Here is a 21,510-nt window from a genome sequence, read left to right as displayed (position 1 = left end):
AGTCGCTCTCCGCAGACACGTGGAACTTCCGGCGTTTTCTAAGCTCTGTTTTGAAAATCTTCCGGCTGGGAAGCCGAGTTGTTTGGCGTCTTAACGTACTTCCCCTCTCAACTCGCTCCCACTTTCTCGTGTCAGGCTCACCCAGGCTCATCACGGCGTCCTCTCGGGTTAGGTTTCAACAACGCTTTCCATTAAGAAGCCTGATTAATGAGAGATTCCCTTCCGAAGACGTTTGGATCGCCCGAAGGAAGGCGAGAGGAAAGCAGAAAGAAGCTTTGCCACCTACCGTAAACACAATGACTCGACACAGGCCAAGTGGAAAACTGGGCTTGGAGAACAGAGTCCTGAACTGCTATTTTCTAGGCAAACATTCTGATATATTAGCGTTTATGTGCTCTGTACGGTACATACACCGAGAAGTGTGTGGATACTTTTATTACAACAGCGTGTAGTCCTCCAAAGGAGATGCGTTCTGAGCGCCAGCTATCTTACCCTATTCACGTCCACATATCCATATTAGAAATATTTCTCACCACTACATGTTATAAGCACCAAACGTGTATGCAATGAACCATCTTTAGCTGGAAACCCTGGCGCCCTAAGCCCGATTAGAAGAAATAAACAGCAACGGAATAAAAAAAAAGAATCTTGTTACTCGGATCAGCGTTTCGTTCCAGAGGACGCGCGGGGCGGGGAGCGGAACCTAGTGTCTTAGGGTTGCTTTTCCCTGATGGTGGGACCGCAAGAGTGGCGCACCGTCAAGATGGCTGCTGGGCTGCGGAAACGCGGCCCGCCGGGTCCCGTAGCCCAGCCGGCGGGACTCTGGAAACAATGGCTACAGCGGGCCTGGCAAGAATGCTGCCTTCTGTTGCGAGAGCCGCGCTACACACTGCTGGTGGCCTCCTGCCTTTGCCTAGCAGAGGTGGGCATCACCTTCTGGGTCATTCACAGGGTGGCATGTGAGTTCACTGAAGGGGAGAGAACTGGAGGGAGGGATGGAGACCCGAACCTTCGACGCAAACCAGATTACAGAGCATTCATTCATCATTCAAACCCTACCCTTTACCCGAGCCCCGAGCCCGCTTTCCAGAAAAGTGATCATCATCTCTCTCCCATAAGGAAGGGAGGTGATCCTAGAGATTGCCCTCAGCATTTAAAATCCAGCCTGCTAAGAAAGCATAAGCCGCTTGGGAGTCAGTTCTGGCCACAATTAATGTGCCGTTGCTGCTACTTGTCTGTACCCTTAGACAGTCACTTCCCCTCCCAGATCTGTTTTTTCATGCATTTAATTCTTATGTCTTGAAAGTCCTTCTGAAGAATGAAGAACTTTGTGAACACTTGAGTTCATTAGGTACTACTGGTGTCTTTTTTCCGGGATCAGCCTACTTTTTTTTTAAGGGTCTCATTGTGTAGTCCTAACTGGCCTGGAACTTGCTATATAGACCAGGGTGGCCTCAAACTCACAGAGATCTGCCTGCTTCAGGCTCCCAAATGTTGAGATTAAAGGCGGGCACCATAACTGACTTCATAAAGACCCTGTTTTTGTTGTTGTTGGTTTGGTTTCTTAATGAGAGTAAGGAACATTCAAGAAAGATACTCACCATTAACTTCTAGCCTCATGTACACATATATGCATACACACCCACACACATGTGCACACACACATGTGCATATGCACACACACATGTGCATATGCACACACAAAAGAGAGAGAGAGAAAGAGAGCAAGCATTTTTCCTTTTAAGAACTGAAAAGGAGGGCCGGAGAGCACTGACTGCCATTCCAGAGAAACCGGGTTCAATTCCTAGCACCAGTATTCCCAGCTCACAACTGTCTGAAACTCCAGCTCCAGGGAATCTGACACCCTTACACAGAAATACAGCAGGCAGAACACCAATGCATATATAATAAAAATAAATAAATCATTAAAAAAAAAAAAAGCAGGGCGGTGGTGGTGGTGGTGGTGGTGGTGGTGGTGCACGCCTTTAATCCCAGCACTCAGGAGGCGGAGGCAGGCGGATCTCTGTGAGTTCAATGCCAGCCTGGGCTACAGAGTGAGTTCCAGGAAAGGCGCAAAGCTACACAGAGAAACCCTGTCTCAGAAAACCAAAACCAAAAACAAAAACAAAAACTGGAAAGGAAGCTAGGCAATGGTATCGCACGCCTAATTCCAGCTCCTGGGAGACAGAGGCAGGCGGATCTCTAAGTTCGAGGCCAGCTTGGTCTATAGAGTGAGTTCTAGGACAGCCAGGGAAAACAACCCTCCCCCCACCCCCCCCAAAAAAAAAAGTGAAAAGGAGAGAAGTGTATGACAACATGGTACCCAGGCTTGTGGTACTATTCAAGGAACCCAGGAAGGAGAGTGAATTTGGAGTAGGAAGAAAGATCATAAATTCAGTTCTAGATGCTGAGTTTGAGATACCTGGGTTCATGGGACGAAGGGGATGGCTTAGCAGGTAGTGTTTGCCGTGCAAGTGTGAAAAACAGTTCAGACCCCAGTACTCTACATAAATGCCAGGCAGGCATGGTGGCCCACCTGTAATCCCAGCACAGGAGAGGCAGGGCAGGGGGTCCTTGGAGCAAACTGACTAGCTAGACTCTACAGATGTACCATATGTCTGTGTATGTGTACACATACACACGTGGTAGAAAGTGATGGAGGAAGACACCAGACGTCAACCCCTGGCCTTCAGACACACACACACACACACACACACACACACACACACACACACAGTACCTGGGATCACCCAGAGAATGTACTCTGTGCAGTTAGACAAGGGGTGATGATGGAAGAAGCCCCTGGAATAAGAACTCTGTGCTTTGGTGGTCTGAAGACATGGGGGTTAGAGGCAGGCAAGTCCTGGACTCAGAAGTAACTGGACCATGTCATCTTCTTCCAGACACAGAGATTGACTGGAAAGCCTACATGGCCCAAGTGGAGGGTGTCATCAATGGCACATATGACTACACACAGCTGCAGGGTGACACCGGACCTCTTGTGTGAGTGCGGACAGGGATTTGAGGGGACTGTGATGGGCTGGGAGGGCACCAAGTTGATTGCCCTGGCCGAGGCTCACGGTCCCTTCCATCTCCCAGCTACCCAGCTGGTTTTGTGTACATCTTTATGGTGCTGTACTATGTGACTGGCCGGGGCACGGACATCGCCATGGCCCAGAACATCTTTGCTGTGCTCTACCTGGTCACCTTGCTACTTGTTTTCTTGATATACCACCAGACCTCCAAGGTGAGTCTATGCCATGGGACCAGCTAGCCCTGGCCTGAAGTGGGGACGGGGATGACTCAGGTTTGGGAAGCTGACCCTGGCACCCCGCCCCCCTTTAGGTGCCTCCTTTCGTCTTTTTCTTCATGTGTTGCGCCTCTTACCGGGTCCATTCCATCTTTGTGCTGCGGCTCTTCAATGACCCAGTGGCTATGGCATTGCTCTTCCTAAGCATCAACCTCTTCCTGGCAAACTCCTGGGGCTGGGGCTGCTGCTGTTTCAGGTCAGTGCCTCGCCCTTCAGCCCCCTCTGTCACCATGGGCATTTCCATTTCTCCCCGGTGTTCTGCAACAGAGGCCATAAAGAGTCATTATGTTCATCACGCTAAGCCTCCCTGAACAAGTCCAAGGTCTGTAGAAAAGTCCCTCTTTCCCTGTGTTTTCTTCCCATCTTGTCCCCATGGCATCCATTGTTGGAGTTGGCCCTTGAGCACTGAAAATGTGTTACTCAGTTTGTGTTAGTTAGTCTGGACATAGGGACGAGGTGTTACTCCTTTCCTCTCAGCCTCCCTCTGGCCATCTTATGCCCCTGTAGCAGTTCTGGATGGGAACCACATCCTGGTGCTTGCTGGCCTGGGGAGACATCTGTAGGGAGGTGGGTGTGTCTTTGCATGGGGCACATAGTCCTGGAGCTGCTCCTCCACCGTTCCCTCCTTTACCCTTTCAGCCTGGCCGTCTCTGTGAAGATGAATGTGCTACTCTTCGCCCCTGGGTTGCTGTTCCTTCTTCTTACTCAGTTTGGCTTCCGTGGTGCCCTGCCCAAGCTGGCCATCTGTGCTGCTGTTCAGGTGCCTCTTCATCCTCCCCTTAGCGATGAGAAAGAACCACTTTCAGGTCCCCTCAAATCTCCTGCGGCTTCCTCAAAAGCCAGCAGACAGAGTTTGGAGTTCATTCTGAGCTGGGCAGCCACTGGCTCTGTGCTTTAGTTTCCATGGCTACTGAATTTGGCAGGCATCTGAGAGGCTTCCTAGAGCTGCCTGCTTAAGACCTGGTGAATCAGCTGGGCATGGTGGAATGCATCCTTAACCCTAGCACTTGGGAGACAGAGGCAGGTGGATCTGAGTTCAAGGCCAGTCTGGTGTACATAGCAAATGCCAGGCCAGCCGGGACAATCAGGGAGACTCTTGAGGAAGGCAGTGTGATCACCTCCCTCCTATGCTGCTGCCGTGGTGTCTGGCTCTGGCAGGGGGTGGGAGTAGGGGGGGGCTTCCTGCTACTCCTGGTGGGAATACCGGAGCTTCTGGGGCTTCCGTCCCACTGTGTGCCCCTAATGATTACCCTGAAGGCTGGGGTGAGCCTTAGCAGCTCTGCTGGCACACCCCCGTCCTCAGGTGGTGCTAGGACTGCCCTTCCTGCTGGAGAACCCCGTTGGCTACCTTTCCCGCTCCTTTGACCTTGGCCGTCAGTTTCTCTTCCAATGGACAGTGAACTGGCGCTTCCTTCCCGAGGCCGTCTTCCTGCACCGCGCCTTCCATCTGGCCCTGTTGGCTGCCCATCTTACCCTCCTCTTGCTGTTCGCCCTCTGTAGGTGGCACAGGTAAGAAACCAGGGCGACTGTCATGGGACGACTCAGGGAATGAAGTGAAGAGCTTAGGCCTTAGGAGCTACTTGGGGGAGACGTTAAGTTCACGGAGGTTGATCTAGAGTTTGGCACACAATTGGGGCTTGCTAAATCTCTCACTGACTTCTCTTCAGAACAGGGGAAAGTATTCTGTTGTTGCTGAAGGTTCCTTCCAAGAGGAAAGTTCCACCCCAACCCCTCACACCTAACCATATCCTTTAAATCATGGAAAAGTAAGTTTTGATCTGTCCAAGTGCAGGTAGAGGCTCAGTCTGTTGGCCTCAGATTCCAGAGCTGGCTATCTTGAGAAGAGGCAGGAGCCCATTCATAGAGCCTGTCCTCTGCAGCAAATATTGCATTGAGCACCTTACACATCCTAGCACAGTTTGTTCTGAATTGTACATACAGGGCCAGCATTGTGGGTGTGTGCACACCTCTTTGTATTGTCCTAAGATTCCATACGTCCTAATGTGTAAAATCCACCTGAGTTGGGGAGGTACTTGGATTAATTTTACAGAAGAAGAATTAGGGCTAGCGAGGGAGTCAAACTCCTTTAGGCTTTACAGTCCCAAACATTCCTGTCACCCTACCAAACTGAGGAACAGATCCAGAGAGGCTTGTCGGGGCATGCATGTGGGAGTGGCCGAGCCAGGGTAAGGTGCATTCTGACCCCAGAACTTTGCCCCTCTTTTTGAATCCTTACCCTCCACCCACCCCTCTATTCCTGCCCAGAGCCTTAACTACCACATTACAGATTGTGTCCACCCTCTTCACCTCCAACTTCATCGGCATCTGCTTCAGCCGCTCCCTCCACTACCAGTTCTATGTCTGGTATTTCCACACCCTGCCCTACCTCCTGTGGGCCATGCCTGCACGCTGGCTCACACACCTGCTCAGGTACTGGCTGGGACAACCTGGGAGAGGGAGCAAAGGCTAGGGAACTCCTCCCCCCGAAAGCTGTGGCCCTAGAAGAGCACGGTGGGTGGGTCTAGGGCCTGAGAAGTCCAAGAGCCGCAGACCTGGAGATGGATAAGATCCATTTCTCGATTCCAGGTTGCTGGTGCTGGGACTCATTGAGCTCTCGTGGAACACGTATCCATCCACATCCTTCAGCTCTGCCTCCCTGCACATCTGCCATGCTGTCATCCTGCTGCAGCTCTGGCTGTCCCCTCAGTCTTTCCCCAAGAGCATCCAGCCTAGCAAGAAAACTCACTGAAATCCACCTCATCCTTCTAGGACCCGCCCAGGATCGTGGGTGGAATGGACTCTGTGTTTAGAATAAACCTTGCCAAGTCCACCTTTGTGCAGCCTACATAAAGGTAGTGGTTGTTCATGCCTAGGCCGTCCTGTGCCTAGGTGCTATGAGGTGCATCTTCCCAACAGATAAAAACCCATCAGGCAGTCTTAGAGGCACTTTATTGCATAGGGTTTGGGGCTGTGGCTCTCTCCTCTTCCGTTGTCCTATAGAGAGCTCAGAGCCCATGGGAGGGGTATGGTGTGGGAGGAGAGAAGAGAGCACAGGCAGGCACTTTCTGTGGTGGCAAGGGGGCTTGGGGGAGGAATGAAGCGGTGGAGGGGACAGCAGACACCAACTTATTCTTTCCCAGCACCAAGAGACTGGCCCTGGGTGGCAGTGACTTCATGTTAGGGGGTCGCTAGCCAGAGCTGCAGGCAGCCTTACACATTTGCAGGGCTGTAACACAGCAAGTGTAGCTGCAGGTTTTGGTCCCAGTGTCGCAGTAACAAAAAGAGGCCCCGCGCAGCAGCTTTGAGCGCAGTCAGCTCAAGGCCGTCAGGCAGCTGTTGGGCCCTCAGCCAGCAATCAGCTTTGGATGCTGTCAGTTCCCACTCGCCAAAGGCAGCTGCACAGCGGTGCTCCAGCCATGCCAGGGCCACTGCTGTGGCCCAGGTGCGCCCCCGCAGGTCAGAGCTGCCCTGCCTTTCCACTCCTTCTGAGACCTCAGTATCTGAGCCCCGGCCACTGTCTGCCTGGCCTGGACCCTCAGAGCCTGAGCTGGGGGACTGGCTGCAGGAGGCCGTGGCGCTGTCACCCTGGCCAATACCAGGGCCCAGCAGTGCCCAAGGAGATGAGGCTGAGGTGGGGCTGAGGCTGGCACGGTGAGCAGCAAAGGGCGAGGCTCGGCACAGGCGCTCTTGAGGAATGCACACAGCGGCACAGAAGGGCTCGTCCAGGCGGAAGGAGCCCGGTGCCTCTTGCAGTCGCACCTGAGGAGAGAAGAGGTGGGGGGAGAGGGGAGCTGAGACAGAGCTCTGGCCCCGGTGGTGCCACCCTCCACCTCCCCAGTCCTCACCAAAGGCAGGTAGTCGTGGTTGCTGCCATCACTGGTGCTGTCACTAATCTGGCCCTTATTGGAGCTGCAGAGTCTGCGATGACGACCCAGGCTGAGCCTGGAAGAGGCTGAAGGCTGGCGGGGCAAGCCACGATGACCTCCAGTAGGAGATATGGGCTCCCCCAATGCCGACTTGGAGTTATCATTTAGGTCCGGGTCCCAGGCACCTGCAGAAGAGCCTCCCTGATGTCCTACAGTAGGGTCACCCAATACCTAAAGGCCCCGTGTGCCCAACCCACTGCATACCTTTAGAGTGGACTGCCGTGGGCAGAGGGGCTGCAGCTAGAGGTTCTTGAGAGACAGAAGTGCCCGAGAGCTCAGCTGGATCTACAGGAATACAGGAGTCAGGCCCACTGGGTAGCCAGCAAGGTGAGAGTCACACCAGGGAAGGACCGTACCTGAGCTCCACACCTGCAGGGCTCCAGGCAAGACCTCCCTAGTGGAAGCATCTACAGCAACAGGGCAGGTGAAGTGGGATGGGGCAGAGCTGGCCTTGCTCGTCTGAACGGCTCGGAGCCAGGACCTTCTGACTCGGCCTGCAAATCAAAGCAGCAGCATGCTCAACTCCCACCATCTATAGAAAGATGCATAAAAACACTGGAAAGCCAAAAGTGGCTTTGATCCCAGCACTCGGGAGGCTAAGGCAAGTTGACATCTGTGAGTGCCAGGACTACAGGGTGAGAACCTGTCTCAAACACAACTAGAATGTTCCCTATGGCTCCTGTTCCCTTTGAACATCGAGGATGGCCAAAGGTGATCCAGAACCAGCTCTTCCCGACTTTGACAATAGGCTGAGTCTCCAACCCACGGTAGGACCAGGACCCCCCAGAGCCCAGAAGTTGGTAACCTAGAGTGATCCTCCTGCCTTTGCCTTCAGTGTTGAGATGTACATCACACTCACACCCAGCTTTTCTTCTTGTTTGTATGATTCAAATGTAGGGAGGAGGTTGGGCATAGGCAAGTCTTAGAGTATCCAAGGGTGTTGGATGGCCCACCCCAGGACATCAGGGAGGCTCTTTATTTTTGACAAGGTCTTATGTAACGTAGGTTGGCCCAGAACTCTCAATCTTCTTGCCTTAGCCTGCCGACTGCTAGGATTTCAGACAAGTGCCCCGACCCCCAGCACGACCCCCAGCACGTGTACTGTCCACCATTCCAGTTGTTCATGGAAAGCAACTGCAGGGGTGGGCGGAGCCACAGGCTCCTCCTCCCAGTTCTGTCTGCATGATCCAACCTGGTAGTCATTAACGTCATGTGACTGTTGGGTACTTACAGTGTGGCCAGGGACAGTGAGGAACTGAAGTTTTAACTTGGATCTTAATAGTCTCCTTGAATGGAAGATTTATTTTCCTGTTGCATTCACTTTATTACAAGATCATGCTGCCTTCCATTTTGGCTGCTAGGAAGCATCCTAATTTGGGGTCCTATGCTTGCAAGGGTATATAACTTAATGTTGTGTGTCTTGTAATATACCTTTGTGTTTCCTTTTATCATTTATTATTGTTTTATGTGTGTGGGTGTTTGGCCTGCATGTGTGTCTTTGCATTACATACATGCCTGGTGCGCATAGAGGCCAGAAGAGGGTGTTGGATCTCCTGGAACTGGAGTTACAGACGGTTGTGAGCCACCATGTGGATGCTGGACATTGAACCTGGGTCCTCTGGGAGAGCCGCCAGTGCTCTAACCACTGGACCATCTCTCCAGCCTTAGTTTCCTTTATTTTTACTTTTTCTTATTACTCTGCAAAATTTCTTCCCTTGTCAGTGTGGTGAGTCCCCTCAAATCTTCTGTGACCGAGTGAGGAGCCGGGATTTAACACACAGACCCGCACTTTACTAGTCTCTGTTCCAAACCTTTGTGCCTGAGCTGTGTCTACTGGCCACTTACCTTGCTCGGCTGTGGTTTCGGCTCTTCCACGGAGAGCCAGCTGTTCGTTGTCCCGGACCACAGAGGCTGCGGTCAGCCGGTGGAGTGCCTGATCCCACGCAGCTTCTCTTACGGGGAGTGATGCAGGCTGTGAGCCATCCCCAGGATCCCAGAGCTCCTCCAGCCCTACACCCACCTCCCAGCACATTGGCTGGTCCCCGCACAGGGCCCGGATCACCACATGACAACGTGGAGCCTGGGGAGGCAGAGGCTCTGCTGGAGGGGCTGAATCCCCATTGGGTGGCACAGCCTTGAATAAGAAAGATGGTTCCATCAGCATGTCCCAGTCCAGGGGAGCAGGGGAGAGCAAGTTTCCTGGGGAGAGATGTCGGGTATAGGCGACATGGTGCGCTATGCTGCATGTCCCCACAGCCTTGGTATCAGAAACCCAGTTTCCCACCCAACCCTTACCTGAATCATCCAGGCCCTGACCCAGCTGTTGTCTTGGCTCAGGGCCTGTTCCATCTGCTATTGCATCTAGAGAGGGGTGCCGGGGTCTACCAGGGACTGGGTTTGCCCGGCCTGAGGGAGATGAGAGACTTCGCCCAGCCAGAGCTGCTCTGTGCCGACGGCCCAGCACCTCAGCGCTCAGGGCTCCCACCTGTCGGTGAGATGTGGAAGGTCACTAGTCAAGGAATTCAGTTTCTGGCCATCATAAACTTGGCAGCTGCCCATAATTCTATGTCATCTAACAGTATTTCCCACTTCAGATTGTTTCTTGACTCTTTTTATATATGTGCAAGAATTTGCTTCTTCTCCTTGGCATACCTTGCTTTCCTAACTCCCTCTAACAGTCGTTCTGACTCTAAGCACCCATACCATGTCTCTATGCTCATTACTGGTTGTGACATCACAGATGTAGACTACACGTCTATCTCTCTAGTTAGACAATAATAAACATTGCACACTGAAGATGGTAAATAAATGTTTGCTGGATACATGATGGATGAATGTGTGCTAGATCTCACCTTGAATGGAGCTGGTGGGGGTACAGGCAGGGGGCAAGAGCGAGAGCCTGCAGGTTCTACCCAGGCCAGGCTTCGGCAGCCCTGCTGAGAAGGGGGGTCCAGGGGAAGACTACCATTGGGGGAGCCAGGGCCCTGAGATCCTGGGGACTCGCTGCTGCAGGTGGAGCCTGGGCCTGGCTCAGGGCTGGCAGAGCAGTGGGTTAGCACATACTGCTCCCGGATGTATGAGGACTGAAAGATTCGACGCCATATAGCTGTGTCAGATGAGGGATTGGGTCCAGGGTCCATGCCTGGGTCTGCCAGGGCTTCGACGCCTGCTGGAAAGCGGGAGAATAAGCCCAGCCCCGACCCTTCCCCTCACCCTGTCCAACACAGCTACAAACACATGCCAGGGTGCTCACTCTGCTCTGAGTCTCCTGCAGCCCACGGGCTCGACAGCTCTGCTGACACAGTGCTTGTTCCCAGTGGCTCTGTGGTGTGTGTAGGCTCAGTGCCAGGGCTGGTGACAGAGAATGCCTCCTCTGGAGATGGGAACACTGAACCGCCCAAGCTCTGCCAACCAGGCTCTTGGCCCTGGGGAAAACGGTATTGAGGAAAATTTATACTAATTAATACCTTTTCCCAAGCATGTGTGTATGTATGTGTGTGTGTGTGTGTGTGTGTGTGTGTGTGTGTGTGTGTATGTATGGGTTTTTTTGTTTGTTTTTCTGAGACAGAGTCTCACTATATAGCTCTGGATGTCTTAGAACTCACTCTGTAGACCAGGCCGACCTCAAACTCACAGAGATCCACCTGCCTCTGACTCCTGAGTGCTGGGATTAAAGGCGTGCACCACCACATCCAGCTCCAAGCATAATTTTAAGTCATAGCAAGTAAAAGCTAACAAGTAAGAAACAAGGACCAGCAAAATGGCTCAGTGGGTAAAGGCACTTGCTGTACAAACCTGACCACTTATGTTTGACCCCTGGAACCAATGTGAAGGTAGAAAGACAAACTGAGTGTACAAAGTTGCCCTCAGACCTCCACATGAATGTGATGGTATGCATACAGCCACACACTCAAGTAAATAAAAATGTAATAAGGTTTTAAAGGCCTTTTATTTACTGTCATTAGGGATGTGTTTATATGTGCGTACAAGCCTTTTATTTACTGTCATTAGGGATGTGTTTGTATGTGTGTACAAGCCACAGCTGACTTGTGGTGGTCAGAGGACAACTTGCAGGAGCTGGTGCTCTCTTTCCACCATGTGGGTCCTGGGATTGACCTCAAGTCATCAGACTTGGCAGCAAGTGCCTTAACACACTGAGCCCAAGCCCAAGCCCAAATGGTGCACGCCTTTAACCCCAGCACTCGGGAGGCAGAGCCAGGCAGATCTCTATGAGTTCAAGGCCAGCCTGGTCTACAGAGCAAGATCCAGGACAGGCACCAAAAATACAGAGAAACCCTGTCTCGAAGAAAAAAAAAATCTGCTGTAAGATTGTATCTCCTAGAAATGACAGGAAAGCCAGACCCATGATACCTCAGCATGGCTGCCTAAACAAGACCTAACAATGACTATACTTATTGCCAATTCTGCTAACATAGAAGGGAGAAACCATACCGTTTCCACTCCTAGACGAAGAACTATAGGCAACTAATAATTGCTGAAAGAGGGAAGATCAGTCTCTCCCAGGGATGAGTCCCCTAATTAAGTGGTCAGCCCTGAAATCATAAACACACAAGCAACTTTAGACAAATTGAGCTGTGTGTGTGTGTGTGTGTGTGTGTGTGTGTATAAAACAATAATAAAGATAAGGTCATCAATTTGAGAGGGAGTGGGGGCATTGGAGGGGTTGGAGAGAGGAAATAGAAGGGAAGAAGTGATATAATTAGATTTTAATTAAAAATTTTAAATATGCCAGGCAGTAGTGGCACACATCTGTTATCCCAGCACTCAGGAGGCAGAAGCAGGTGGATCTCTGTGAGTTCAAGGCCAGCCTGGTCTACAGAGAGAGTTCCAGGACTGTTTGTTACACAGAGAAACTCTGTCTTGAAAAACAAATAAAAAGCCAAAAAATATTTTTAAAATTAAATATAAAAAAAATTAAAGAGAAAACAGGAGGCTGGAGAGTTGGCTCTGTGGTTAAGAGCACTTATTGGTCTTGTGGAGAACCCAAATTTGATTCCCAGCACCCACATGGTGGCTCAACTGTATGTAACCCCAATCCCAGGGGAACAGACACCCTCTTCTGACCTCCACAGGCACCAGGCTCACACATGGTGCGCATACACAGGTGCCAGCAGAACATTCATGTACATAAAAAATTTAATAGCACTAGATACCCTTCCAGAAGATCCGGGTTCAATTCCCAGCACCTACATGGCAGCTCACAACTGTCTGTAACTCCAGTTCCAAAGGATCCAACACCCTTACACAGCATACATGCAGGCAAAACACCAATGCACATCAAATAAAAGTAAAAATAAAAAAATAAATAAAACGAAGCCAACATGTTGGCCTTGACAGTAATAAAGCTGCTGTAAAGCTGAGCTGCAGAATTGGCCTGAGCTGGCCACCTGGCAAGGGCACACAGTCTGTTCTGTGGCCTCATAATCAAAAACGGAGGAAGCATGAGTAGTTCCTCTAGAGAGAGTTTCATAAAAAATAAATAAATAACAGCTACATCTCAAAGCCCTACTGTGTGAAGTATCCTGCCAAGAGCACTCAAGGTCTGCTTCCCGGCAGCCCATGACACACGTCATCTGTGGCCAGAGAGGTGGCTCAGAGGTTAGGGGCACTTGTTCCTGTACAGGACCCAGGTTTAGTTCCAGCACCCACACGACAGCTCACAACCATCTGTAACCCCAGTACCAGGGGATCTGATGCCCTCCGTTGACCTCCAAGGGCTCCAGGCACACATGGGGGGCACATGCAAACACTCATAAAATAAATTAATTCAAAACACTACCAAAAGCCGCATTATTTCCCTAGGAGGCACTGGACTCAGAGAGGCTAAGTGACGTGCTGACATCAAATGGCCAGACTGTGACAGAGCTGGGACAGGAGCAGCACAGACATGAGCTCTCCTATCAGCAAGTGTCACCAGAATGGCCAGGCGGTACTTGCTTGCTTAAAAAGACTTTTTTTTTTTTTTTTTTTTGGTTTTTTGAGACAGGGTTTCTCTGTGCAGCTTTGCGCCTTTTCCTGGAACTCACTTGGTAGCCCAGGCTGGCCTCGAACTCACAGAGATCCACCTGGCTCTGCCTCCCGAGTGCTGGGATTAAAGGCGTGCGCCACCACCGCCCGGCTTAAAAAGACTTTTAAGTTTTGTTTTATGTATAGGGTGTTTTGCTTGCATTATGCCTATGCACCATGTGTGTGCCTAGTGCCCAGGGTCACAAGAGGGGGTCAGATCCCCTAGATCTGGAGTGATGGATGGTTGTGAGCCACCATGTGGGTGCTGGGAACTGAACCTGGGTCTTCTACAAGAACAAGTGCTCTTAACGGGTGCACCATCTCTCCAGCCCAGATGGTGCCTTCTGAAAGGTACTGTGTGAAGTTTTAGGTGCTTGCCACCAAGCCTAACAGCCTGAGTTCAAGCCCCATGCCTCACATGGTAGATGGAAAGAACAAACTCCCACAAGTTGTCCTCTGACCTCCAAATTACACACCATTGCGAGTACACACATGCATGTGTACACTTACACACACAAAAACAAGTAAATGTAATTTTAAAAAATTCTGAAAAGAATAAAGTCAGGTAGTGGTGGTGTATGCCTTTAATCCCAGCACTCTGGAGGCTGAGGCAGGTGGATCTCTGTGAGTTTGAGGCCAGTCTGGTCCACAGACAGAGTTCCAGGACAGGCACCAAAACTACACAGAGAAACTCTGTCTCCTGCTGGAGAGGTGGCTCAGTGGTTAAGAGCACTGGCTGTCCTACCAGAGGACCCAGGTTCAATTCCCAGCACCCACCCACATGGCTGTAACCCTGGTTCTAGGGTATCTGACACCATCATACAGAAATACATGCAGGCAAAACACCAATGCACATAAAGGAAGGAAGGAAGGAAGGAAGGAAGGAAGGAAGGAAGAAAGAAAGAAGGAAAGAAAGAGAAACTGTCTCAAAAGCCCAAAAAAGAAAGGAAGGATGACAGGGAAGGAGATACACGGACTTCAGCCCCTGCAAGCCCACCTAGCATACCGTAGCCTGCCCAGTCCTACCCCCAGAGCACGGGACCGGAAGCCATCCACCCTGAAAAGTGAGCAGTAGCCAAGCAGCTGGTCCCCAGGGTAGAGTGCTGGGATCTCCCGGGGTGTCAGTAGAGCCTCCACAGCATCAGGCACAAACCAGTCCACAGAGATGTCACTCAAAGCAGGTTCCAGCGCCTTCCGCAGAGCCTGCACCAGCTGGAAGGGATGCCAAAGGACATGGGGGGAGGATGTCACGGACAGACAGACAGCCAGAGCTGGCAGGCTGCCCTTCCCCAATGTCCTCTGTCCAGCCCTGTGCTGATGGGGAGCATAATCAGGCTGGGTTCAGGAGAAGGAGTTGGGGTATACTCAAGCAAAGGAACCAAGTACGCAGTCTTGGGGCTTGGTCTGTCTCCTGGGTGGGACAGACTTGAAGATGAGGCTCCTTTCAGGGGCTGGCCAGAGGCTGCGTCCCCGTACCTCTGGCCTTCCACAGCCTCCCTCGTCGTAGCATCAATAGTTCTAGTGGGTTTCTCGGGGAGAGAGACTGACTACAAAGAAGTCTGGTAAGAGTGCCAAGATCACAGGGCCTGACCAGGCTGTTTCAGATTCCACGTGCAGCTCTGGAGAAAGCCCTCCAGAAGTAGGTAAGTGAGCACAGGCTCACACTCACCTTAGGCTGCAGTCTCTCCCCAGGCCTCAGGAAGTAGGCCTGCCCCCTGCTGAGGACAGACAAGCCACGGAGCAGCTGGTGGCAGGCAGGTGCCAATGCAAAGGAGAAGCACCTGGCAGGGGAGGGAAGCAGCTGTGACATTCAGGAGTATCTTAGGGGTGTCGATCTCAGCGAGTTACACCTGCCCACTCCATACCTGGCTGCCCCTCTGTGCCACCTCATGAACTCCAGGGCTTGGTGAGAAGTGGCAGCCATTGGTGAGGCGGCAGTGATCAGGAACAGCTGCCGAGGATGTGCCCTGTGCTGGGGTTGCCCTAAGGCCCAATCCAATACAGCCAGCACGTCAGGGGGCCCACTCACAGCCTGCAGAGTCTCAACGCTCTCACAGATCAGCTGCACAGTGTCCTGGAGAGAAAAGGCTTGGGCTGGGCTGGGCTAGACTGAAACAGCTCCGTGAGGCCCCCAAAGACTGGCTCATACTCACATCACTGCAAGGCCGGCTCTCTGGGAAGAGTGGCTGTACCAACGTCCCAAACGTGGCTAGGTTGACAAGCGTCTGGGCTGGCAGGGATTTTACAGCCAAAACAATGGCATCCTGGGGAAAGCCAGGAAGAAAAGCATGAGAGGCCCCATTGGCACCGGTAGAGAGCAAGGAACAGCAGAGTGTTTGTCTTCTCCAGGCTATCATTAAACAGGGGCTGGCTGAGGTCATGTGAGAGAAGCCCCGAGCATATGAAGCAGTGGGTCCCTGGGAACATAAGGGAGCCTTGAAGTATATAGTTTTCATCTTTGTGCCTGGTTGGCAGAGTGTGAGCGCCAGGGGTGGTGGCGCACGCCTTTAATCCCAGCACTTGGGAGGCAGAGGCAGGCGGATCTCTGTGAGTTCAAGGCCAGCCTGGTCTACAGAGTGAGTTCCGGGACAGCCAAGGAGGTATATATATATATATATATATATATATATATATATATATATATATATATATATATATATATATATATATAGAGAGAGAGAGAGAGAGAGAGAGAGAGAGCGCTCCTGTCTCAAAAAACAAAATGGAACACAGAGTGTGGCTCTTGGAGTCTGGGAGAGACCCACGGAGGTAGAATTGGGCCCCTCTTTGGTAGATAGTATGGTAAGCAACCAGGGAGGGAATCCCTGACCTCAAGAGTCTGCCACCGCCTGGCACAGCCTGCTGCCCACCCCCACGCCCACACACTGAGCCCCACAGGCCTTGTGTGCTGCACTGCTGCCGTCCAACAGGAAGAGGAGCTCCCGAGTGGCCGCACTCAGGTGTCCAGGTGTGGAGCTCAGGTCTGGGCAGAAGCTCAGCACCAGCACAGGGTTCAGCAAGATGTCCTTGTGGAAACGCCGCTGCAGGAACCACACCTGAGCACAGGAGCCAGAGTTAGCTGTAAGCCAGATTCAGTGCAGCTATGTCTGGGTGGGGCAGGGGGACCCAGCCTTGGGGCCTTTTTTCTAGCAGATTCACCTAAAGGGGGCTCTCTTTTGTAGCAATTGAATGACATCCTGGCTGCTGTCTGCCCACGTTAGACCTGCCTCCCCCCTCAGAGACCTATCTCAGAGGGATTCATTCACGCTCCTGTGATTATCGGCTACCCTCTGTGGTGGCGGGGCACTACTGAGAGCGTCCTGAGAACAGAAGCCCCACTCGTCCCGACATGGGTCCATCTGCCTGCTTCTCACGTGCGGTTTTAGCTAACTCCACTGCCTGGTCACATACCTGCCGTTCTCCATCACTGTCCCTGCGCTGCAACCTCTGAAAGTCATGGCGAGCCCTCACTTGGGCCTCATACTCTGCTGCGCTCAAGCTACCAGCCTCCAGCATCAAGTGTGGCTGATGGGGCTCTGAAAAGAGGATACACAACTCTGTCAGGCGGCCCCTGCCTCTGAACCCCAACTGCCCAGCCTCTGTCTTCAGAGGATGCCTGCAGGTTCAGCCTCTTTGCCTCACGGGGCCCATCCTCCGAGATGACTCGGTTCATGTTGCCTGGAGTTCTAAACTGTAATTGAAAACTGCTTCTCAGGCATGCCATTCATAAGCGTATCAGAGCCGGTCCACCGTGTGCCCCATCTCTCACCACTGGGGTACAGGAGGATCTCCAAGGCCCGGTCACATTGATGGCCCTCTGCCAGTGTGACGCAGATAGTGGTTGCAGAGCTGGCGTGAGGGAGGGCATCCGCACGCAGGGCATGGGAAGGGCTCTCCAGGCCTGCGGGACAAAGAGGTAAAGATGAGTCACTCATTTGTCACCCCAGGCCCCAAGACACAGGACTGGCTTCCCAGATAATGCTGGCTATGGGCAGGGAGAGTGGCTGATGCAGCTATGTTCCAAGTCTGATCTTCAGGCTTACATAGAGAAGGAAGGCTACATCTGCTAACAAGGGCTAGAATGTGGGTTCCCAGTTCTGTGCTCGAGCTGGTCAGAGGGTGACATAGTCAATTAGCATCCTCCCTCCAGCTCTTGCACAAAGAAAAATCTACTTCGTTACTTGGACCACTGCCACTGTTAAGTATCGCTCTTGACACGATGAATAGAGTAGTACATAAATGAATTACATTGATAAAAATAGTGTGGGAGCCAGTCTGGTACAGGCAGTAGAGAGAGACAGGAGGATCAGGGGTACAAGGTCGTTTTTAGGTACCTAACAGGTTGGAGGCTAGCCTGAATTATATGAAACCCTGTCTCAAACAAACACACAATCAAAAACAAAAAATACTAATTAGAGGTTCCTAAGACCAGCCTCTGCCTTCTTTTTACCCGTTTTCTTACCTATGAGCTGTGAGTCATTTCCCAGTCTGCCACACTGAGTAGGGTGGGTAGGCTAGGCTAGATACACCTACCTGCCAACAGACATGGCCCAGTCACCAGCATCTCGAAGGAGAAGGTATATGGAGCTGGACAGTGGGCAGGGCCTGAGAACACGTCCGGAGGGGCAGTTGGTTGCTCCCAGGTCAGCCCTTCCTCCTCAGGGCTGCCTACCCCGAAGCAGCTGGTGGGGCTAGAAGGGAGCATGGGGAGGGTTGGTGGGCTACTGTGAAGGTCACTCGCCCTTCTGGCTGACTGACCCCCACCATTCTTCACTCCGCCCATCCCCTGGGGCCCCCTCACCCTCACTAGACCCAGAGAAGTGGAGGGAGGGATGAAGAGAATCACCATAGGCCCAACCTGTCGTCACAGAGCCCCGGAGACCTGGGGGACCCTGGCAGGCCTGGCTGGGCCAGCGGGGTGAACACAGTGGGCAGGGCCACATGCATCACCCCATCAGGCCTGGAGGGCAACTCCCGGCTGCTGCACAGGGTCACTGTCATGGTACCAGCCGCAGCAACAAGGCCAGTGGGCAACACCAGCGTGGACCGGGCTTGGGCCAGATCCAAGACAAGATGACCTATGGTAAGTAAGAAAAGAAGTCAGAGAATACTAGAAGCAGGGAGGATGCGGGAAGATAGTGGTGGTGAGGAAACTGAGTCACCACAAAGTCTGGCAAAGCAGGACTTTGTGTAGTTGGCAAGACACATGAGACAGGATGACTTGTGAGGTGAACAATGGTGAGAGAGGCAAGCTGATGGGGGATCTGGCGGTCACCAGGCAAGAGCACATCCACACCACAGCTGATGGAGCTCTGGAGGGAGGGGCACACCCATTCCTAAGGTCCTGTTCAACCTTCGTCTGCAGTCACCCTCAAGAGCCTCTCGTGCGTGGACGGACACCTCCACAAACTCTGCTCACAAAAGGTCCAGGGCCCTAAAGTGCCCACTAGGGTGGCTCCTGAAGTTTCTACCTTTTCAGAGAGGTTAGGGGCAGCAATGTGCTTAGAAGCGGTTTGGAGGACACAGAACAGCGTTCATATGCAAAGGACGGAATCTGTTTAGAATGTAGACTTCTTTGAGGACCAGTGGGGTTGAGTCACCATTGCTGCTGGATGTGAATCCCATCTACCCAGTCTGGCCTCAGTTTACCTTTACAGTCCCACTTTGCCTTGTCTCATAACAATCATTTGTTCATCCTTTCCAGAAATACTTGCTGAATAAGTTAAGGGAAGAAAAAGATAAAAAAAAAAAAAAAAGAAGGAAGTTAAATAAAAAAGTAGGTGAGAGAGAGGGAGTGAGAGAAAACCCAGCATGGTGGTACACGCCTTTGGGAGCACTCGGGAGGCAGAGGCAGGTGGATCTCTGAAAGTGTGAGGCCAGCCTGGGCTACAGAGTGAGTTCCAGGACAGCCAGAGCTTCTTAGTGAGACCTTGTCTCAAAAACTAAAAACAAACAAACAACCACCACAAAGTGGGGCTCCCGTGCAGCTGGCCGATGACTGACACAGTGAGAAGAAGACAGTCAGGTTTTGAGCCTGAGCGCTGTGACTTCTAATTGTGTCATTTGACAATCCTCTTGGGAGCCTTCATTTCCTCTTACATAAAATGGAGAACACAATTATATCCTGAAGACTATGGTGAGGAATAAATGAAATAACGAATGCCAAGCTCCCAAACTTCAAGGGCCATGGCCATCATTGCCAATAAGAGGTCAAGGGAAACAATGCACATTCTATACATTGTGTATAGTATAGAACTTTATGTAGGCTTCATAAGCTGAAAATCACTTGGGGTCCTGTATTGCTATCATTTTTGTTTATACCATCACCCCTAATCTCCACTTCACCAATTTCTACTCTTCCAGTTAAATACTGGCTCCTCTTTCTGGAACATTCCTGGGGTCAGAGCCCAGACCTTATTCTTGAGTCTACCTGTCTGTGTGAGGCTTTAATCCAACTCTCAACACCAGTGGATTCTGTCCTTTTTCTTACCTGATAGTCCGTATGGGCAAGAATTGAATGAGTATATAAATGAATACACAAAAGAACAGGGTGCGAACCACAGAACACAGCACAGGGCGGGACTTCCGTCCCCTTCAGACTGCCTGGGTCCCTTTTCTGTGTCAGATGATAGGGTCTAGAGACCAAAGCACAGCCCTGAACTCAGGAGCTAATGCTTCAGGTGCAGTGACAATTCCGCTCCCTCTTAAGTGCTTCGGGCTGAGGAGCAAGGGAAGAGTGCAATCAGTTATTTGTGGAGGATGAGGGAGAGAGAGTTTTGTAAGGAGAAGCATTCGAATAACTCTCAACGAACGAGCAGAGATGCGCTAGTTAGAACCAGGGGTGGTAGAGCAGGAAGGTATAAAAGGAGCTGTTGCGGAAGTTCTGTGGTACCTGGTGCCAGAGGGAGGCTAGCGAGATGGAGTGAGAACCTGGTCTGCTAGGCAGGGCTTTGCATTTGATTCAGGAACTAGTCAGTTCACAGGTTCACGGGGACTAGGCTCAGGTGTGTAGCCTAGGAGATAAGGGACTGGGGAGCGCTCCCTCGGGGAAGAGTGCTCTCTGCCTCATCCTAAAGAGACCAGGCCACCTGGACGGTAGGTACAGTGCCTGCTGTGTCTGTCTGCCTGGCTGTGAACCTCAGACTCGGCCTGGGCCACATTCTTCCAGCACCAGGTCCAGGTCAGGCTCCCAGTCTATGATTGTTGGATGAAGGGATGAATCAATGGATGGAAAATAAAATCAGTGTCTGGAAGAAGAAAGAAGACTGGCAGGAGGCACGAGGGTGCAAGAACCCGAGCTGTGGCTGGCATTCGAGGGCGCGGGTTCGGGCTCAGAGCTCACCCTGCGCACAGCGGCGGGGTGTAGAGGTCCCCAGTCCGGGGCCCAGAGCGCGGCAGCAGGGGGCCTGGGAACGGCGCCGGCTCTGCAGCTGGAAGGAGACGCGCCGTCCGGCTGCCTCGGCCTCGAAGCCAGACACCACCTCCGCCTCGGCCAGCGGGTACACGAACACGCCTGCGAGCGGAGCGGGCAGATGCGCTGTCGAACCCCGCCTGACACTTGCCACCTCCCCGCGCCCGCACCAGGCCTCACCGTCCACCGGCTGGGGCTGCGGGTTGTGGTAGGTGAGCCGCGCCCGCAGGCTGAGACAGGGTCCCTTGGCATAGGCCCGGACACAGGAGTCGGTGAGCGGCAGCGGCGTCCAGCTGGAGGGGCAGTACAGGCCGGGCATGGTGCCCACCCTGCGCGAACAGGGGCTAGGTGAGGGGCGGCCCTCTCTGCGCCCTGAAGGCTAGCTATGCTACCTGACCCTAACTCGGGCTGGGCACTCTGGAGAGGAGAGGGCGCAAGGCAGAGCCGGGAACTCCCTCCCCCCTCCCCCGCCTCCAGGCAGACAGGTGGTGGGGCAGATAAGAAAGGGGGGGTTGTAGGGATGGCAAGATGGGCATCCTTGCCCGTTACCTGGGTAGCTGGAGCGTAGGGCAGCTCTGAGCAGCGGAGAAGTGGAGGGTTAATGGTTAACCCTCCAGTCCAGGCGCCCGCCAGTCCCCCTGCGGGTGTGTGTCGGGGGTGTCCACAGATGTTCCCGCACCTTCTCGGGGCCTCGCCACCACCCCCGTACCTTCCCCCTTCCGCTGGGTTCCCCACGGCTGCCAGCTGTCGGAAGTGGCGCGTATGGAGAGATGGAAGATACTCTGGAGATCAAAGGTTTAAAGGGCCAGCATCGACCCAGGCGCCCCTAGCTCCCA

At 52.5% G+C, this 21,510-nt stretch overlaps 2 protein-coding genes across 3 annotated transcripts; one reads left to right on the top strand and one right to left on the bottom strand.

The window, feature by feature from the left end:
* The first annotated feature begins 54 nt into the window (after window positions 1-54).
* On the top strand, window positions 55-6,140 carry Alg3 (ALG3 alpha-1,3- mannosyltransferase). Of its 2 annotated transcripts, none has more exons than XM_059276863.1 (9): window positions 55-959; window positions 2,904-3,003; window positions 3,100-3,247; window positions 3,346-3,506; window positions 3,950-4,070; window positions 4,614-4,819; window positions 4,978-5,055; window positions 5,597-5,740; window positions 5,897-6,140. In XM_059276863.1, exons 1-9 carry the CDS (start codon window positions 731-733, stop codon window positions 6,057-6,059), a joined length of 1,350 nt encoding a protein of 449 aa, XP_059132846.1. In that variant the 5' UTR covers window positions 55-730; the 3' UTR covers window positions 6,060-6,140. The 2 variants fall into 2 exon arrangements, with proteins under 2 accessions (XP_059132846.1, XP_059132847.1); XM_059276864.1 differs by having other exon boundaries at window positions 56-922.
* Window positions 6,141-6,246: 106 nt separating this feature from the next.
* Vwa5b2 (von Willebrand factor A domain containing 5B2) lies at window positions 6,247-20,993 on the bottom strand. Its single transcript, XM_059276860.1, has 19 exons — window positions 20,855-20,993; window positions 20,606-20,776; window positions 18,122-18,341; window positions 17,797-17,954; window positions 17,033-17,164; window positions 16,675-16,799; window positions 16,164-16,319; window positions 15,417-15,527; window positions 15,129-15,337; window positions 14,933-15,044; window positions 14,290-14,475; window positions 10,490-10,661; window positions 10,089-10,402; window positions 9,532-9,721; window positions 9,082-9,435; window positions 7,593-7,730; window positions 7,441-7,521; window positions 7,156-7,361; window positions 6,247-7,069 (listed from the first exon to the last, which is right to left on the bottom strand). Exons 1-19 carry the CDS (start codon window positions 20,991-20,993, stop codon window positions 6,521-6,523), a joined length of 3,723 nt encoding a protein of 1,240 aa, XP_059132843.1. The 3' UTR covers window positions 6,247-6,520.
* Between the last annotated feature and the right edge of the window lie 517 nt (window positions 20,994-21,510).

Source organism: Peromyscus eremicus, chromosome 12 (assembly GCF_949786415.1).
Source record: "Peromyscus eremicus chromosome 12, PerEre_H2_v1, whole genome shotgun sequence".
NCBI lineage: Eukaryota > Metazoa > Chordata > Mammalia > Rodentia > Cricetidae > Peromyscus > Peromyscus eremicus.
Note: the sequence above shows the minus strand (reverse complement) of the source record. Positions and strands in the feature narration are given on the sequence as shown.